This window comes from Exophiala viscosa, assembly GCF_022695815.1.
Source record: "Exophiala viscosa unplaced genomic scaffold EDD37scaffold_1, whole genome shotgun sequence".
NCBI lineage: Eukaryota > Fungi > Ascomycota > Eurotiomycetes > Chaetothyriales > Herpotrichiellaceae > Exophiala > Exophiala viscosa.
Genome location: NW_026944353.1, coordinates 5,131,703 through 5,146,249, shown reverse-complemented (window position 1 = coordinate 5,146,249; position 14,547 = coordinate 5,131,703). Strand labels below are relative to the sequence as shown.

General features: G+C 52.1%; 7 protein-coding genes across 7 annotated transcripts; 4 read left to right on the top strand and 3 right to left on the bottom strand.

Moving 5' to 3' along the window:
- The first annotated feature begins 154 nt into the window (after positions 1–154).
- On the top strand, positions 155–1,243 carry EDD37DRAFT_103919 (cytochrome b5-like heme/steroid binding domain-containing protein). Its single transcript, XM_062809131.1, has 4 exons — positions 155–595; positions 664–759; positions 813–967; positions 1,136–1,243. The coding sequence occupies exons 1-4, from the start codon at positions 472–474 to the stop codon at positions 1,196–1,198; spliced, it is 438 nt and encodes a 145-aa protein (XP_062676310.1). The 5' UTR covers positions 155–471; the 3' UTR covers positions 1,199–1,243.
- Positions 1,189–3,801, bottom strand: EDD37DRAFT_103963 (uncharacterized protein). The gene is made up of 2 exons (XM_062809132.1): positions 3,781–3,801; positions 1,189–3,731 (listed from the first exon to the last, which is right to left on the bottom strand). The coding sequence occupies exon 2, from the start codon at positions 3,601–3,603 to the stop codon at positions 1,288–1,290; it is 2,316 nt and encodes a 771-aa protein (XP_062676309.1). The 5' UTR covers positions 3,604–3,731; positions 3,781–3,801; the 3' UTR covers positions 1,189–1,287.
- Positions 3,802–4,566: 765 nt separating this feature from the next.
- On the bottom strand, positions 4,567–5,734 carry EDD37DRAFT_619538 (uncharacterized protein). Its single transcript, XM_062815868.1, has one exon. The coding sequence runs from the start codon at positions 5,691–5,693 to the stop codon at positions 4,659–4,661; it is 1,035 nt and encodes a 344-aa protein (XP_062676308.1). The 5' UTR covers positions 5,694–5,734; the 3' UTR covers positions 4,567–4,658.
- A 1,345-nt stretch (positions 5,735–7,079) lies between these two features.
- Positions 7,080–8,585, top strand: EDD37DRAFT_619529 (uncharacterized protein; the record flags this gene model as incomplete). Its single annotated transcript, XM_062815867.1, has 1 exon — positions 7,080–8,585. A coding segment is annotated over exon 1 (1,052 nt), but the record flags the coding sequence as incomplete, so codon positions are not given.
- A 137-nt stretch (positions 8,586–8,722) lies between these two features.
- On the top strand, positions 8,723–10,082 carry EDD37DRAFT_103847 (DNA excision repair protein ERCC-1). Its single transcript, XM_062809128.1, has one exon. The coding sequence runs from the start codon at positions 8,813–8,815 to the stop codon at positions 9,947–9,949; it is 1,137 nt and encodes a 378-aa protein (XP_062676306.1). The 5' UTR covers positions 8,723–8,812; the 3' UTR covers positions 9,950–10,082.
- Positions 10,080–11,176, top strand: EDD37DRAFT_103854 (uncharacterized protein). The gene is made up of 2 exons (XM_062809129.1): positions 10,080–10,195; positions 10,260–11,176. Exon 2 carries the CDS (start codon positions 10,273–10,275, stop codon positions 11,026–11,028), a length of 756 nt encoding a protein of 251 aa, XP_062676305.1. The 5' UTR covers positions 10,080–10,195; positions 10,260–10,272; the 3' UTR covers positions 11,029–11,176.
- Positions 11,176–14,409, bottom strand: EDD37DRAFT_103845 (F-box and leucine-rich repeat protein GRR1). Its single transcript, XM_062809127.1, has one exon. The coding sequence runs from the start codon at positions 14,240–14,242 to the stop codon at positions 11,324–11,326; it is 2,919 nt and encodes a 972-aa protein (XP_062676304.1). The 5' UTR covers positions 14,243–14,409; the 3' UTR covers positions 11,176–11,323.
- Between the last annotated feature and the right edge of the window lie 138 nt (positions 14,410–14,547).

The following is a 14,547-nucleotide window of genomic DNA, read 5'->3' as shown; positions in this document are numbered from 1 at the left end:
GTGCAGGTGTAGTTGAGCAGACCCGAATAACAATTCGGTTCAAATCGTCGCGCCATCATAAAGAGTGCGTATTATCGAGGTTGGCAAACCTAGAGCTAGAGCAAAGGTTTGTCACACGAGGGCACTTGAGGGACGGGAAAAAGGACGAGTACCGCATACCGCAGGTGGTCGACAAAGGTCCGCCAATAGTTTCTCAAGGTATGGCGATGCCCAAGACTTTCTTTCTTGTGCCCCGCGATCGTCCACGGCGATCCAAGCGTTGGCGTCCCTCCAACAAGGTGCGGTGGATTTTCTTAAACGGCCACAAGAGTATGTAATCAATCGTCGGCCACCGGAAAAAGGTCACTCGATCACTTTCGCCATCTGAATCGAGGTTGCGCCTGAACGAAGCACTCTACTGCCCGCCTGATCCCTCTTCTCGTATTCCATTGACCGATACTACCGAGCGTCGTTCGTACGTTGATTACCACCATGGCGGATCCCACCTCACCCAGTGCCTACTCGGAGAACAAGAGATTCGAACCGAAAGTCAAGGTCGAGCTCGCGGAACCTAGTGACAAAGAGATCACTCTCGAAGAGCTGAGCCAATGCGACGGTAAGATCTGAAAGAGACTGGACAACAGGTGAGATACTTGGATACTGAGACTGCGATTGCGCAAACAGGATCGAATCCGGACAAGCCGACCTATGTTGCCATCAAAGGCACAGTTTTCGATGTATCTAAGAATACGGCATACGGCGAGAAGGGTTCATATCGAGGTGCGCATTTTCCCATGTCTCTCATCTCTGCTTGAGACTGATAGCCTCAACAGTATTCGCCGGCAAGGATCCGTCCCGCGCTCTGGCATTGTCCAGCTTGAAGCCTGAAGACTGCGTTGCGGAATGGGACGATCTGGACGACAAGTACAAGACGGTGTTGGACGAGTGGTACTCCTTCTTCAGCAAGCGATATAACATTGTCGGCAAGGTCAGTATACCTGCGTCGCATCGACTTTGAACGGATGTTCCAGTTGCATTACACTCCATGACACAGAGAACGTTAGAAATAACTGAAGGCGCAATACACTTGATCATGGCAAAAACAAGCATGGGTGCGTTGTATACACGAGGCAGATGCTGACCATATTGAACATAGGTCGCGGGAGCCCACAATACCGGACGACAGGAAGGACAACGTTATACGTCGAATGCCTCATAATTTTGCGATGGAAATGGAACGATGTGTTGCTCGAGTCATGAAGTGCTGGGATCATTGGAATACCAGGCATCTGCCCTTCAGCAGCTACATCAACCTTTTCGCACCTTCCTTGCCTGCCGCTTCTTCGCAATGATGCGGTTCCGCTTCGCGATACTGTTATTTCTTTCGTTTGGTTCAGATCCTTTGGCCTTTCCCACAGACGCTTTCTCATCCTCCTTGTCGTCGCGCTTCCTCTTTTGACCTGCAGCAGGGGCTTTCGAATCCCGACCTCTGTCCCCGTTCCTCTTCCCAAAGTCTCTTCTTCCGCCATCTCTCTGTCGGCTGTCTCTCTTCTCGCCATCTCTTGGTCGACTGTCTCTTCTTCCGCCATCTCTCTGTGTGCCGTCTCTCTTTTCGCCATCTCTGCGTCCGCTGCCGAATGTGCCTTTATTTCCACGGTTCTCGTGTGCTCTTCGCTCAATCTCGCCCCGTCGCTGGAGCACCTGTGCGTTTTCAATCGCAAACTCGACGATGAGCCTCTTTCCCTTCTCCTCGCCCTCTTTAGAAGCCTTGACCACGTGTCCGTTGAGCCATCGCAACCCTGCCAAGGCGTTACGATGGGTGTGATACTCGATGAAGCCATAACCACGACTTCGTCCAGCACCATCCTTGACTTTTGTGCCCTGAGAATCCTCGTACACGACTTTAGCCTGTTTCACGATACCCACTCCGGCAAGCTTTCGTTTTCTTTCCGCTTCGCGCATCTCTGCCTCACCACGACGTGATTCTTCCTTGCTAAGTGGTTGTCGAATACCGGCCTTTGCATCGTTGGCGAAGCCCACAACTGCTTCACGAGCCAACGCCTTGAGTTCTTTGGGACCGATGTGTCGAGGAATGTTTCTCACGCTGAGTCGGGTGAGACTGAAACATAGATTGGGATTGTTCTTGATCAGCCGTTGTCGCTGTCGAGCACTGCTCTCGCGGATGTCAATTTCGGCTTTACCGAGCTGTTCGTAGAGCTTCGACGACCTGGGGATGGACCCTTCCGAAAGGAGATACAGCCGTCGCTTATCCAGGTCACGAATGTCCCTCTTCTCACTAGCCTCGGTGGCTCGTCGCTCTGCATCTGATCTGGTGAGCGCTCTTGAGACTTGAAGCACACGGCCTTCAAGTGTATATTTGCCAGATGGATCGTTGGCTTCATTTTGGAGGACAGAGTGCTTCGGCGTATCTCCCTTGCGTTTCTTGTCGTCCTTTGGATCGACAGTGGGTGCTTCGTGCTTGGGTGCATTCTTGACACATTCTTTGGCGTCGTCCAAGTTGAAGAAAGAGACAAAAGCAGTTCCCCTCGAGCGCTCGGTCTCGGGGTCATAGACGACTCGAGCGTACCGTATGGGTCCAAACGAGGAGAAGTGTTCCTTCAGACTTTCGTCATTCGCGGTAAAGGGCAAATTTCGAATGAATATAGTCCCGTCGTTTCGAGGATCATGCTGTTCATCTTCCTCACTTGCGTCGTCAATGTCAGAACCCTCATCCAATGGGTCTTCGGCAACTTCAGCCTCGTCAAGCTTGTCTTCGTCCACTTCTCCTTCAGATGCATCGTCACCGTCGGCGTCTGCCAAATCCCCAGCAGGCGTGGCTGGGCTCCCATCAGTTTCGGCACCAGAGGCCTTCTTGGTGGGCTGATCATTCAGCAACTCTGCAGAAGCCGTCTGTTTTTGCTGCTCCCATGTCTCCTTGTCGACCGCCCAATCGACAGCGAGTGTTCGTCCATCAACCTCTTTGCCGTTGACGCCGGCGATTGCTTTTTCTGCATTTTTCTTGCCACGAAGCACGACAAAGCCAAATCCATACTGAGCCTTTGGACCTTTCGTTGGCAATACAGCGTGTTTGACTTTTCCGTAGCTGCGAAAGAGTGCGGACAGGTCATCCTCCGTCTTGATGCTCCATGGGAGATTCCTCACAATTAATCTCGGCGGTTGTGTCTCAGCCCGTTTATGCTCCCTTTGCTCCCGCAATTGCACGGCAGTCGTATTCGGACCGGACTTGAGTCCATCTTCTGTCTCTCTGTGTCTCGACTGGGCAAGTTCCACCTTGATTTTGCGCCCGTCCAATGCCGAGTTGTTGAATTGTTCGATTGCGGCCTGCGCATCTTCAGCGTCGGCAAATGTCACGAAACCAAATCCTTTCGATAGCTTCGTCTGTGGATCGACGACCACCAGGGCATGCTTCAAAGGGAAGGACTGCGAGAAATGTTCGGTGAGGCGTTCTGTAGTCACGGATGCAGGCAATGAGCGGACAAAGAGTGAGCGGCGTTGCTCTTTGGCATTGCTGTCGTCCGCAGCCGCAACAGGGATTGCTATCTGGGGCGATACTGCCTCATAGCTGCCGCTAGACAGTTTACGTCTCTTGGTCCCGGGATCCATGATTGTAGTGAGGCCGTAAATCTGGTTCTACGAAGCGTTGGAAAATGTAAGAGACTTTAAAGTCTCATCTGCAGACAAAAATTTCTCCGCATCTTTTAGCAGCTGAACTCTCGTCTCCAATTGCTTGGCTAACCCTAAGCTTAGTAAGTTAGGCATTGACATCTCGACGCTCTTTACCTGTTGCAGATGTGCATCATGGTTTTTTAGTGATTTGCCTACGCCCATGTGATATTGCATATTCTCCCGCATTAACGTCGAATACGTTGTATTATCAGGCGGAATGACGGGCGCTGGCGCGCCAAGCAGTCTATCCCTCCGGAAGTGAGTCCAAACGTGCAAATCGAAAGATGGTACATAATGGAGCGAAAATGATCCCGACCCCAGGGACTCGCCGCAACTCACTGACAAAAGATGTATTCGTTGACATACCGTCAAGGGATTGCTCAGCCTCGACTCTCACTTTGACGCTTGTGGCGTGTATGAATTCACTCACCAGCTCCACGAATGGATCCTGCCACAGGAGCTACACCTCAATTCTGCATATGGTAAAGACACACATTCCACACACCGCTTCCTGCTTATCCCCTGCGAGGCGGGATTGGCGCTTTTTTCCTTGGCATGCACGACACGCGTCAAGCTACCCAAATTTGTTTACTTTTGTATGCTACGACCAGGCAAAAGATGACCACCACTCGGCTCTCAACGAGCAAAACATCCAAAACGTATTTGGGAGGAGGCCCAACCAAGTCCTCGCCCAAAAGCTAAAAAAGAGCAAGAAAAACGGCCTCCTACGCCAAAAGCGCGGTTGGTTGTTAAGGCGGCACTACCCGCTGTCAAAGACCTTACGGGCCAACCACTACCTGAGTATACGCCCCCAATCAAAGTCAAAATGATAGGGTTTCGAGTTAGGTGGACAGAGAGGGACCTATTTACTCTTTTTCTACGTTTTATTAGGGGAGGCATAATTGGTAGTGCATGGGCATGAGGAAGTACATGAGGGCACATAGTTGGGAATGCCAAGGAAAAAAGCGCCAATCCCGCCGCGCAGGGGATAATCACTTCGCAAAACCCACACCAAAATCTTGAGCTGTTCTCAAGAAGCATCTGTCCGTTAGGACGTCCTGTCCGTCAGGCCTTGGCTCCAAAGAATCCCGGCACTGTCCTGTGTTTCTTACTCTTGCCTCGGAATTGCAAGTTCGATGGATTATTGCTTTCCATAGGTGCCTGGTCGAAACATTCATCGATGATTGCCTGGTTGCGTGCAGTTCCAATGATCGCCGTCTCGAGCCGCAGTGTTTTGTGCCCTTTCCATGGTCAGCACATCTTTTTCCTTTCAGGGCTTTGTTCTGCTCATGTCGGTTCTGATCAGGCTTCTCCAGGTGTTTTTCCTTCAGATGGGTTTCAAGATCGCCCTGCAGGGCGGCTCTGCAGAATCCGAAATGATTGTCGTTGTCATCGTCGTCCGGGCTCATTTTCGTGCTTTCAGGTGTACATCGGCGCCACATGTCCTGGCGCGTGTCGTACTCGTCGAGAAAGCGTCTATCCGCCTCGAGGATATCCTCATCGCTCCATCTCGTGCTTGGAGAATTATGACGAGTTTCAGCAAATACAACAATGCATTGGTCGGGCTCGCATGTAGCTTCGTCGAATAGCTCGTGATGGCCACATGCCATCGGTGCCACGCGGCACATACTTCTGGGCCTGCGTGCATGGACTTCCTTGGTTTCCTCGGTGGGTGTAACGTACTCTATACTTTCTGGTTCCGGACTTCTAGTGCCGGAAAGTGGTTTGGGGCCGTCTGGCAGGGTTGGGAGCGGAAACGCCATGACTTGTGTATTCGCGGCACGCCTGTCGCCACAACCACCAGTGTCGTCCGAGAAAGCATCAGAGGACGCTGAGGGTTTACAGTACTGGAGGTACATGCTCATAATGTCATGCTCCGCGATGGCCGGTGGTGTCGATACCACATTAAGTACAGTAATGGCCGTGAAGACTCTTTCCCATAAATCACGTACGGCATTCTCTTGCTTGGGTGAAGCCGTGGGAGTCATTGTGTCGATGTAAATGCTTTCAAGGGTTCGACATGACATAAGATGGTATGGTATAGATCAATAGAATGAGCCAACATGTGCAGATAAAAACGGACAATTCTTGCCGCCTCATTGGAAAAGGGATCGGAACAGTGGTTTATATATTCATCTTAGGAGACGAGCGAGACAGAAAGTCTGCAGTAACGTCGGCATGTGAGTCTTCATTATCCTGCTCGTATGAATTCTGATGCATCGAAACACCAGAGCGGTTAGCAGAACACTTTCGACATCACGTGGCTCCAAAAGTCCAGCAAAGGTGCGAAGGTTGCCCTCTTCAGGCAAAAGCACAGCCGACTGGCGTACCAAGTGCTCTATTACTGGTTATCTTCCCCAAGGCGAACACGGACGTGGGCAGATTGCAAGGTTCCTTTCATCAGCGGCATAAGAGGCTTGCATTAGCGTGTTGGCTGGGCAGCAATATGGACTTCGATATAACAAAGTCCATGCTACTACGCCACTGCAAAAGGTGAAGAAGTCGTCGTTTCCTTAAAGGCACTGCTCCTCGTTCTACTTGACATCTCACCTCTCAATCAGAAATGCCTGCGTTGTGCGAGCTCCCGCCACCCTCTGTTGTACATCAGCCTTGACCTCCTATGGAGGCCCCCACGAGCATCGAAACGAGGCCATGGGGACGGTATGCGCGATCCGATGAAGAGCGCTGGACAGCCGTCAAGTCTGACATTGAGGAACTCTATCTCACAAGGAACCTCTCCCTCTCAAAGGTCATGAAAGAGATGGAGAAACGAGAGTTCCTTGCAACGTAAGGCCGCCACTTGCCCTCTGACACCCACGTATAGGCTGACCATGCAGGGAGCGAATGTACAAAGCCAAGCTCAGCGAGTGGAATATGGGCAAGAATGCCACAAGGCAGGACTGGCTGGCTTTTGCAAAGCTCTATCAGGAAGGAAGAGCTGCCGGCTTGCACCAAGTATTCGTCCAAATCCACAGCAAGGTCCGGAGAATCGAGGATCTTCGGAGGTACTTGAAAAGCCACAAGGAAGAGGAGGAGACATTCCTCATCGAGGCCATGGATGCCAATGTGGTTATATCAGAGCATATCAACCGTTGCGCTGCGGACGGAAGCGGCTCCATGGCGCTCTTGGACGCCGAGCTTGATGTCGGCATTTCGGAGGCGAACAGTCTCCCAGGACCATCCACGCTCACATCTCGTCCGCCCCCAATTGCAGACTATGAGTTTGACGCCGCTGAACTGGTAGAGACACACCTCACAACGGCGACCGAGGGAACATGGATCTGTCCTTTCACCTCGACAAGCAGCATCGCTTTGACCAATCAACAGGTCGATCCATCACTTTTCAACACCTTTGGTGAACTAAGTGAGCTGGGCAGCTTCCGAAAGCTGTTGGAGGGAGATCAGTGCGACTTACAAGATAATATGGGCAACGAGCTGTCCATGGGAAATGAACCTGTGCATGGTTCTTCCAATGTCCGGATGTCCGAGTCTTCTGCAACCCCACAGCTCTGTGACGTCTCATTTTCCTACACGTCAGCTTGCATGATGGCGTGTATGCTGGGTGCCGCAGGAAGAAACGCTATGATGAAGCAACATCTCCGGCAGGCCACGATCTCTTTTCGGCAGATGTGCTTGGCCAAGAGCCCCTTCCTACTCACTGCAGCGAGCATGATGCTGACTTGGCTCCTGGTACATGCCGAAGGCAAACTACCGGAGAATATCATGAGGACATCCTTGCTGGTAGCCCGGGATGCACTTGGCATGTGCGATCCCATCACTGTCCTATTGGAATGGATGACAGCAGCAGCCGGGGGCAACAAGCTCCAAAGCTGTGCTATAGACTCAGCCACACTCCTGCAACTCTGGGAAGGGTTCCGACGAACCTTGGGAGAGGACCATGGTCACGCCATCGTTGCCATGTATTGTCTGAGCTTCCAGCTGATGTTCGCGGATAAGGATTTTGCACAGGCGGAACAACATCTTGAGCACCTGTGGACTGTGTCTGCCAGCGCCTTTGGTTCCGCCCATGTCCAGACGATCAACATCCTCGCAACGTTAAGCCGCGCCCAGTCCCGACAGAAGAAGTTCCTTTCAGCACTAAATACTATTAACATGAGCCTCATGGCAGCTCCATTGGGACTGAACCACCCTCATCGGCTGGAGCTCTTGGTACGGAAAGCCGTAGTGCTCCGGAAGCTCGAGCGCTTGGATGAGACGGAGGTCCTCTATTGGATCGTGGTCAAAGGCAGAGTTGCAACGCTGGGTCTTCACCACAAGACTACCATGGCCGCCCATGAAAGTCTTGTGGACGTACTGAAAGAGAATGGTACGTGGGAGGCCAAGAAAGGCGAGGCACATAAACTCCTGGGTGATTCGCAGGTCAGTGTGTTAGACCATGAAAGCTGGTGGCGTCAGGTCATCGAAGCATATCGCATCGACAGAATGCATGATCGTGCTTCGAGTGACGAGGATGATTGAGGGATGAATGAGTCCGACAAATCCGGACTGAAGGTGCACTAGATGGGTGATGAGATCAGGCAAGCCGGCAGCGGCTTGTATCGAAAGAATCTTACGCTGCATACCCTCCAGCTAGCACGACGTGTACACTGTAAGTGGTGTCAACATACCATGAAGTCATGATGATTCGGTCATCAGTAGTGACCATGCATGGAGAGTTTAGGATGTGAGACTCTCCCACGGTGGTTTGTCTGCTTCCTCAGCCCCTCTCTACCCCCGTTAGTACACACGTGAACAGCAAAAAGGTCTCTAGGTCTTCTCCGTAGGTTCTTGTCGGACACCCAGCGCAAGTGCTCTCTAGGAGACAGGCATTGACAAAGGCTGAAAGGAAGACAATACATCGCCGCTTTGCTCCTGCCCGCGCATGTGAGTACTTGTAACCAGACACGAAGTTTCTAAAAGTTCCTACTTGGGCAGGCACCCGAAGCCTCACTAGCCGGCGCCTGTGGCGCGGTTCTCGAGGCGCTTGTTTTGGCCTAAGCTAGAGTAGTATGACATAATGTCCTGGCTGGCTGTCCTCCGCAACATAGTGCGCGGTATTTTTGTATCATGTACTCCGTCCGTATCTCTTGCGTTTTTAATCACCGCGCCGTAGTCATTTCAGTATTCCCTGGTCTCCCACGAAATTATGGCGGAGGAATTCGACGATGTCGAGTTCCTGGCGGCCGAGGCTGCTGTCCAGCAGTCGACGTCCGCACCGCAACGAACGGCAAGTCCGGCGATCAACAATGGAAAAGTCGTTCAACCAAAGCCGCAGGCAATGCCTGGAAGGCAAGGTCCCTCTGCAATTCTGGTCTCGACGCGACAGAAGGGCAATCCTATCTTGAACAATGTCAAATCACTGCCCTGGGAGTACTCTGACATTCCTTGTGACTACGTCCTCGGTGCCACAACATGCGCACTCTTCCTGTCCCTAAAATACCATCGACTGCACCCCGAGTACATCTACAGTCGTATTCGCCAGCTAGGCAAGCTGTACAACCTTCGCATACTGCTGACCATGGTAGACATCAACAACCACGAAGAAGCGTTGAAAGAACTGTCCAAGACCTCAATGATCAACAACCTTACCTTGATACTCTGCTGGTCCTCCCAAGAAGCCGGTCGCTACCTAGAATTATTCAAGTCGTACGAGCATGCCTCAGCTGCCTCAATCCGAGCCCATCAAGCCGAAACATATCAAGAAAGTCTGACCGAATTCGTGACCACTCCACGGACCATCAACAAGACAGATGCTGCGAGTCTCATCTCCAACTTCGGTTCCTTACGAGCGGCTGTCAACGCACAACCTGAAGAGTTGGCCTTGGTACCAGGTTGGGGTGAAAAGAAGATTAAAGCATGGACTACGACGGTACGCGAGCCTTTCCGTGTCAAGAGAGCAGCCAAATCCAATGCCACTCTGTTGAGACAAGAAAGCTCAATGTTTTCTGAGGGAGACAGTGCACCAACATCAAGGTCAGCAAGTGTTGTCACTCCCATACCAATCAGCACTGTACCCAGCTTGAGCAGACAAGGCACGTCAGCGGGGTTGATCCCAAAAGCCACCGACGCCGGTCCGAGTCAGAAACGACCTCGATTAGAGGAAGTGCACTTTGACGACGATATAATCGACGACGAGGAAGCAGCACTGCTTGCTCAGGTTGAAGCGGAATCAAACCTCGCTGATGCAGAGAAACCGAAAGCTGCGCAAGCCGTGACCAGAAAAGAACCCGAGTTGAGCGATGGTGTCATGGCTGCCTTGGCCAAGTTACGCCAGAACGGCTGAAGTCCAAGAGACACTATTATTCGTATGATTATTGCCTCATGGCACGCACAGCACGAGTGCGAAAAGCCTTTATTGCGCCGACATATGCATCCATACTGAGGAGCATGTGCATATACCTCGGGCGCCGGAAACTGGAAGCGGTACTGTGCTTGAAGCATCGACCAAACGACACCAAGAGTCCGCAAAAACTGCACGACCTCGGCGTCCGAAGCCACTTCTTCAGTCATCATCTTCTGGGTAGCAAAAGTCCCTTATGAAAGACCCGGATGCTATTTAAATCGCACGGCTTACACAAGGCTTTCTGGACCAGTGTTCCCCGCCCGATGCTTATGAGGCACCGCCCCCCATATTTCAGGCTATTTAAGAGCAGTGCACAACCACAGCCTCACTTGCGCCTTGACGACAAAACCAGTGTCCACGTCGGCACAAGCCAACTTGCCGCACTTCACTTCAACATGACGTGGTCTGATGGGCTCGCCCTCTCCGTCGGTGGTGCAGCGTACACTATGAGATCAAGATCGGCGGGCGAAATCGGCTTTGACACCACGAAGCACATCGACGACCCGCTTATCACGGTGCCCGTACTCGGACCACAGGAGATTGCTAGGCGAGCAAGCCCACAGCCTAGAGACGGTTCGCAACCGTCAGCGAACGTGAGCGACGCAGAGAAATCGAAGTCAAAGTTTTCCTTGTTCGCCCGCATGAAGTTATCCGTGCCTGACTCCAGCGTGGATTTTGTTATGTGCCAAGTGCCTCGAAGCCAGTACCTCGCTAACTACGCGAAAGACGAGAACGGTCGGTACATAGGAAGCGGCGAGCCAGCGGAAGACTGTATCTTGAGCGACGAGGACATGGTCAAATACCGTGGCGAGAACGCTCTGCTTAAGCCGAATTACGAGAAGGAGGTCGGCGTCTTTGAGGGGGAAATAAGACAGCCGGAAATGCAGCAGCATGAGGACGATGGGGTTGGGAGCAGGATACTTGAGATGGGACAGCCAACTGCCGCGAAGACGAGTAAGATGGGCGGACTGTTTAAAAGCTTCAGAGGCAGTAGTGCTGAGGATGGTATTATCCGTTAGAAGCAGTCTTGCCATTTGCTATATCCACCATTTCACCATCCATTGTGGTAATGCACGCAAGAGCTGATGGTTATTACGGGGCGTCACCCCTGATATCGTGTCAATGCACTCGTCGAAAGTACTCTACGCCAAAGCTCATGCCACGATGTCATGCTCATCAAATCATCCGTATAACTCCCCCGCTCCTTTGTTTCTTTGCAGGAAAATGCCAGATCCCAATGCTTGATGCCACCCAAACCAGTTCGAAAGACACACTGCACAATGTACATGCTCGACTCCGACGATGCAGGGCTCATTAGAAGGAGAAGCGTTTATATCCTTCAACCAGTCCGTCCTCTGCCTTCGTGATCGCCACCCAGTTCGGTAGAAAGTGCTTGGCCTCATCGAAAGCTGGAATCAGTCCCACTTGATTCACATCGCTCCAGAGACAGACCACCTTCCCGGTCAATGTCTCGTTGGACTTTTTCGGCGGGCCATCCTCCTCAGGATTAAGCCACGACACATCGACCGTCCATGCACGGTCCCAGGTCCTTGACCAAAGACGCACTTCATTACTCCCGGCTTCGGGGACTGGGAGGAATCTCTTATCCCGAGGAGCTCGGCCGTTGACCTGAAAGGCGCTGATGGGTGAGTCAAACACGAGCTTACACGCTCTGGTGTTTCTGCCATAGAGCACGAAACGGGCTTTGTTCTCCTCAGAATCATTAAGTCTGGTCACATTGAAGTTCAACCAGCTCTTGTATTGTTTCTCGGGTGGAGTCGCAGAGTTCGGCTTCGCGACGTTTGGTGGAAGTCCAGACCAAGAGCACCTTTCCAGATTGTATCCTGGCCCAGTGGCATTGCATTGGAGCTCCTGACCAGCAGCACTGGGTATGCTGGCAATGGCCTGTCGAACGAACCCGGGGACGCCCTGCAATGAGACTGAATTATTCCCTGCATCGAGGTCGACCTGCTGCAGGAAGAACAGCTTTACTCTGTTTCCCGGCGAAAATGGGAATGCGGTGAGGTTGTAGATCAATGTGCCAATCAACACAAAAAGTAGAAATACCGGCACTTGCCAGGTAAAGCGGTGTAAGATAGGGACCAATGGCGAACAAAGCAGTATCGTGCTGGCAGCGATCATGATATAGACCAGGAACGTCGAGCTACCATCCTGACCAGTTTGGTGGAGACCTTCAGTCGTCAAGAATCCAATCTGACCCACAACGATGAGGTTGATGGGAATGAGCAGGAGCATTTGTAGCAGCCACAGCCATGTCCACTGCGACTTGCTCCATTCCTGCTCCTCATGGTGATGATCACTTGTCTCTTCTTTGGTTTTGATACTGGGAGTGGCTTCAGCCTCTTCAGGTCGGTATCCTTTGAAGGTCGAGCGTCCTCGACTCCTCAACAAGCTGGATCTCTCCGTGGGTTCGTTTTCGTCGTCGTCCTCCTCAGGCTCGTCACCGCCGTCTTCCGGTGCCGAGACAGGGGTATCTTGACGTAATCTCGAGGTACTGCGCGAGCGCGATGAGAAGTGTTCCTCACCTACTTTGCCACGACAGTAGGTAGACTTCTTCGGGAGGGAGAAGAGCTCGAGGTAAGCGAACCAGGTCGCGAAGAAGACGCTAGCGGTGTAGATGAGGACAAAATATGTGCCGGTCAAGTGAAAATGCTCTTCAAATACTGTGGCCGCGACCAGTAAAGCCCACCAACCGGCCCACATCCATGACAGCCCGTATGCCCTGGTGAGCGAAGATGGTCGGGCGAAGTCTGCAGTCCGGCACAGGAACCAGGCGACGAAGACGAATGACGAGATCATCATACTCCACACTGCCCACTCACTACTGTGAGCGATGTATTGATTCTCCTTGGAGAGGAGTAAAGCCAGCGCGATGGGGGTTGCGCAGGCGACCAGCAATATGAGAGGGAAACGGAAGAAGCCACGCCAGCCGTACAGTAGGATATTGTCATCCCCATCTGCCATGTGATATGCTCTAGAACCCGAGAAAAAGTAGAACTTGTCGAAGCGATACAGCAAGACCAGGGTTAGGAAGAGAATGATCGGTCCAGCCACCAGGAGGGCAACTGCAAGAGCGAAAAAGGTATGTGCCTGCAAGACGGCGAACGCTCGACCGAAAACATCGAACCATAGAGCAGCACTTCCGGGAGTATGTCCTGGATCTAGATTGGTCGTCAATGAAGCAGCGGTCAGTGCTCGAGTTGTTGCCACTGCAGTTGAAAGCATATGCCAGAGAGATCCTTTTCCAGTATGTCGAGAGTCATCTTGATCCGTGTGATAACGTGCTCGGGGACCAATGAAGGCGACGTCCAGTCCGCGATAGCCTAGCTTTCCATTGAATACCACATAGTCGGTCTGACTGCGGATGAGGCCACGGTTGAAGCCGTCCGCAGTAGTCGAGGAACCGAAAGGATATTTGGAGTGAGCATATGCTTTCGTGACAGCATCGTCAGTGCTCCGGAAGAGGGCAGCTCTTCCCCCAGCTCCAGCACCCTCGAGATTGAGGAAGGTGCTTACGAGCTTGGACATGGGATGCTGGCCAAAGACGTTGGCACCATTCAAGAAGTCTTCTTCGCCATTATTCAGCAGCAGCACGACACCATTCTTGGGCTGGTTTCCTGATGTAGTGAAATATCTTGCCAGCTGAAGGACGCAGACCACACCAACACCATCATCTGTGGCCCCAAAGCCCGTAGACACGCTGTCATAGTGGGCATTCACGAGGACAGCATTCCGGGCAGAAGGTTTGCCATTGGGAGCCAGCCACCACTGTTTCTTATCATCTTCTGTGCCAGGTATGTAGACGATGATATTGGTCCCTTCGAAGTAGACACTGATTCCTGCAGCTCGAGGTATGCGTTCCGAGGAGAAAGTGAGGTTGGAGAGGTTGTCTTCAAAAATGTATGCACTCGAAGAATTGGTAGAGGAAAGTGCATGGTTCTCTTTCAGAATGGACTCGACTCTGGACAGCAGCCAGTCGTGGACCGCATCGTTGCGATGAGAGTTGTAGGGATGGTGAGACCCGGAGAGCAGCTGTAGATCTAGCCATGCCTCTGTCAAATTGATACCGTGTATCGGCGTAGGCGTGTCTGGAGGAGATGGTACGCCAGTCTGTACAACGATTAGAGCAACGATAATTGCGAGATATATGATGGTGGTGATGAAGGTGACGGGCCCACGCGTGAAAGCGATAGGATTGGAGAGCCACGCCATGGCCAGTCGCAGCACTCGCCGTCAAGACATAAGATAAGAGAGAGAGACTGGGAATAAGTGAACGAGATAGTTCCAGATCGAAAATCTCTTGACTGGGCACCTATTGAAGCAGCGCTGCCAGGTTTGGGAAAATGAACTCTTAAGTTTACGGTTGGGTACAGTATCTGTAGCTGCTGAAAATCATTGACGACTTGTTCCCCGCATATGTCAATCGACGCACATGCACATCATTGTTGGAGCCTTGACAGCATCGCCTGTGCACGCCTAGAGAGCCTATAGTGGGCGAGATACTGTGACGAGTACAG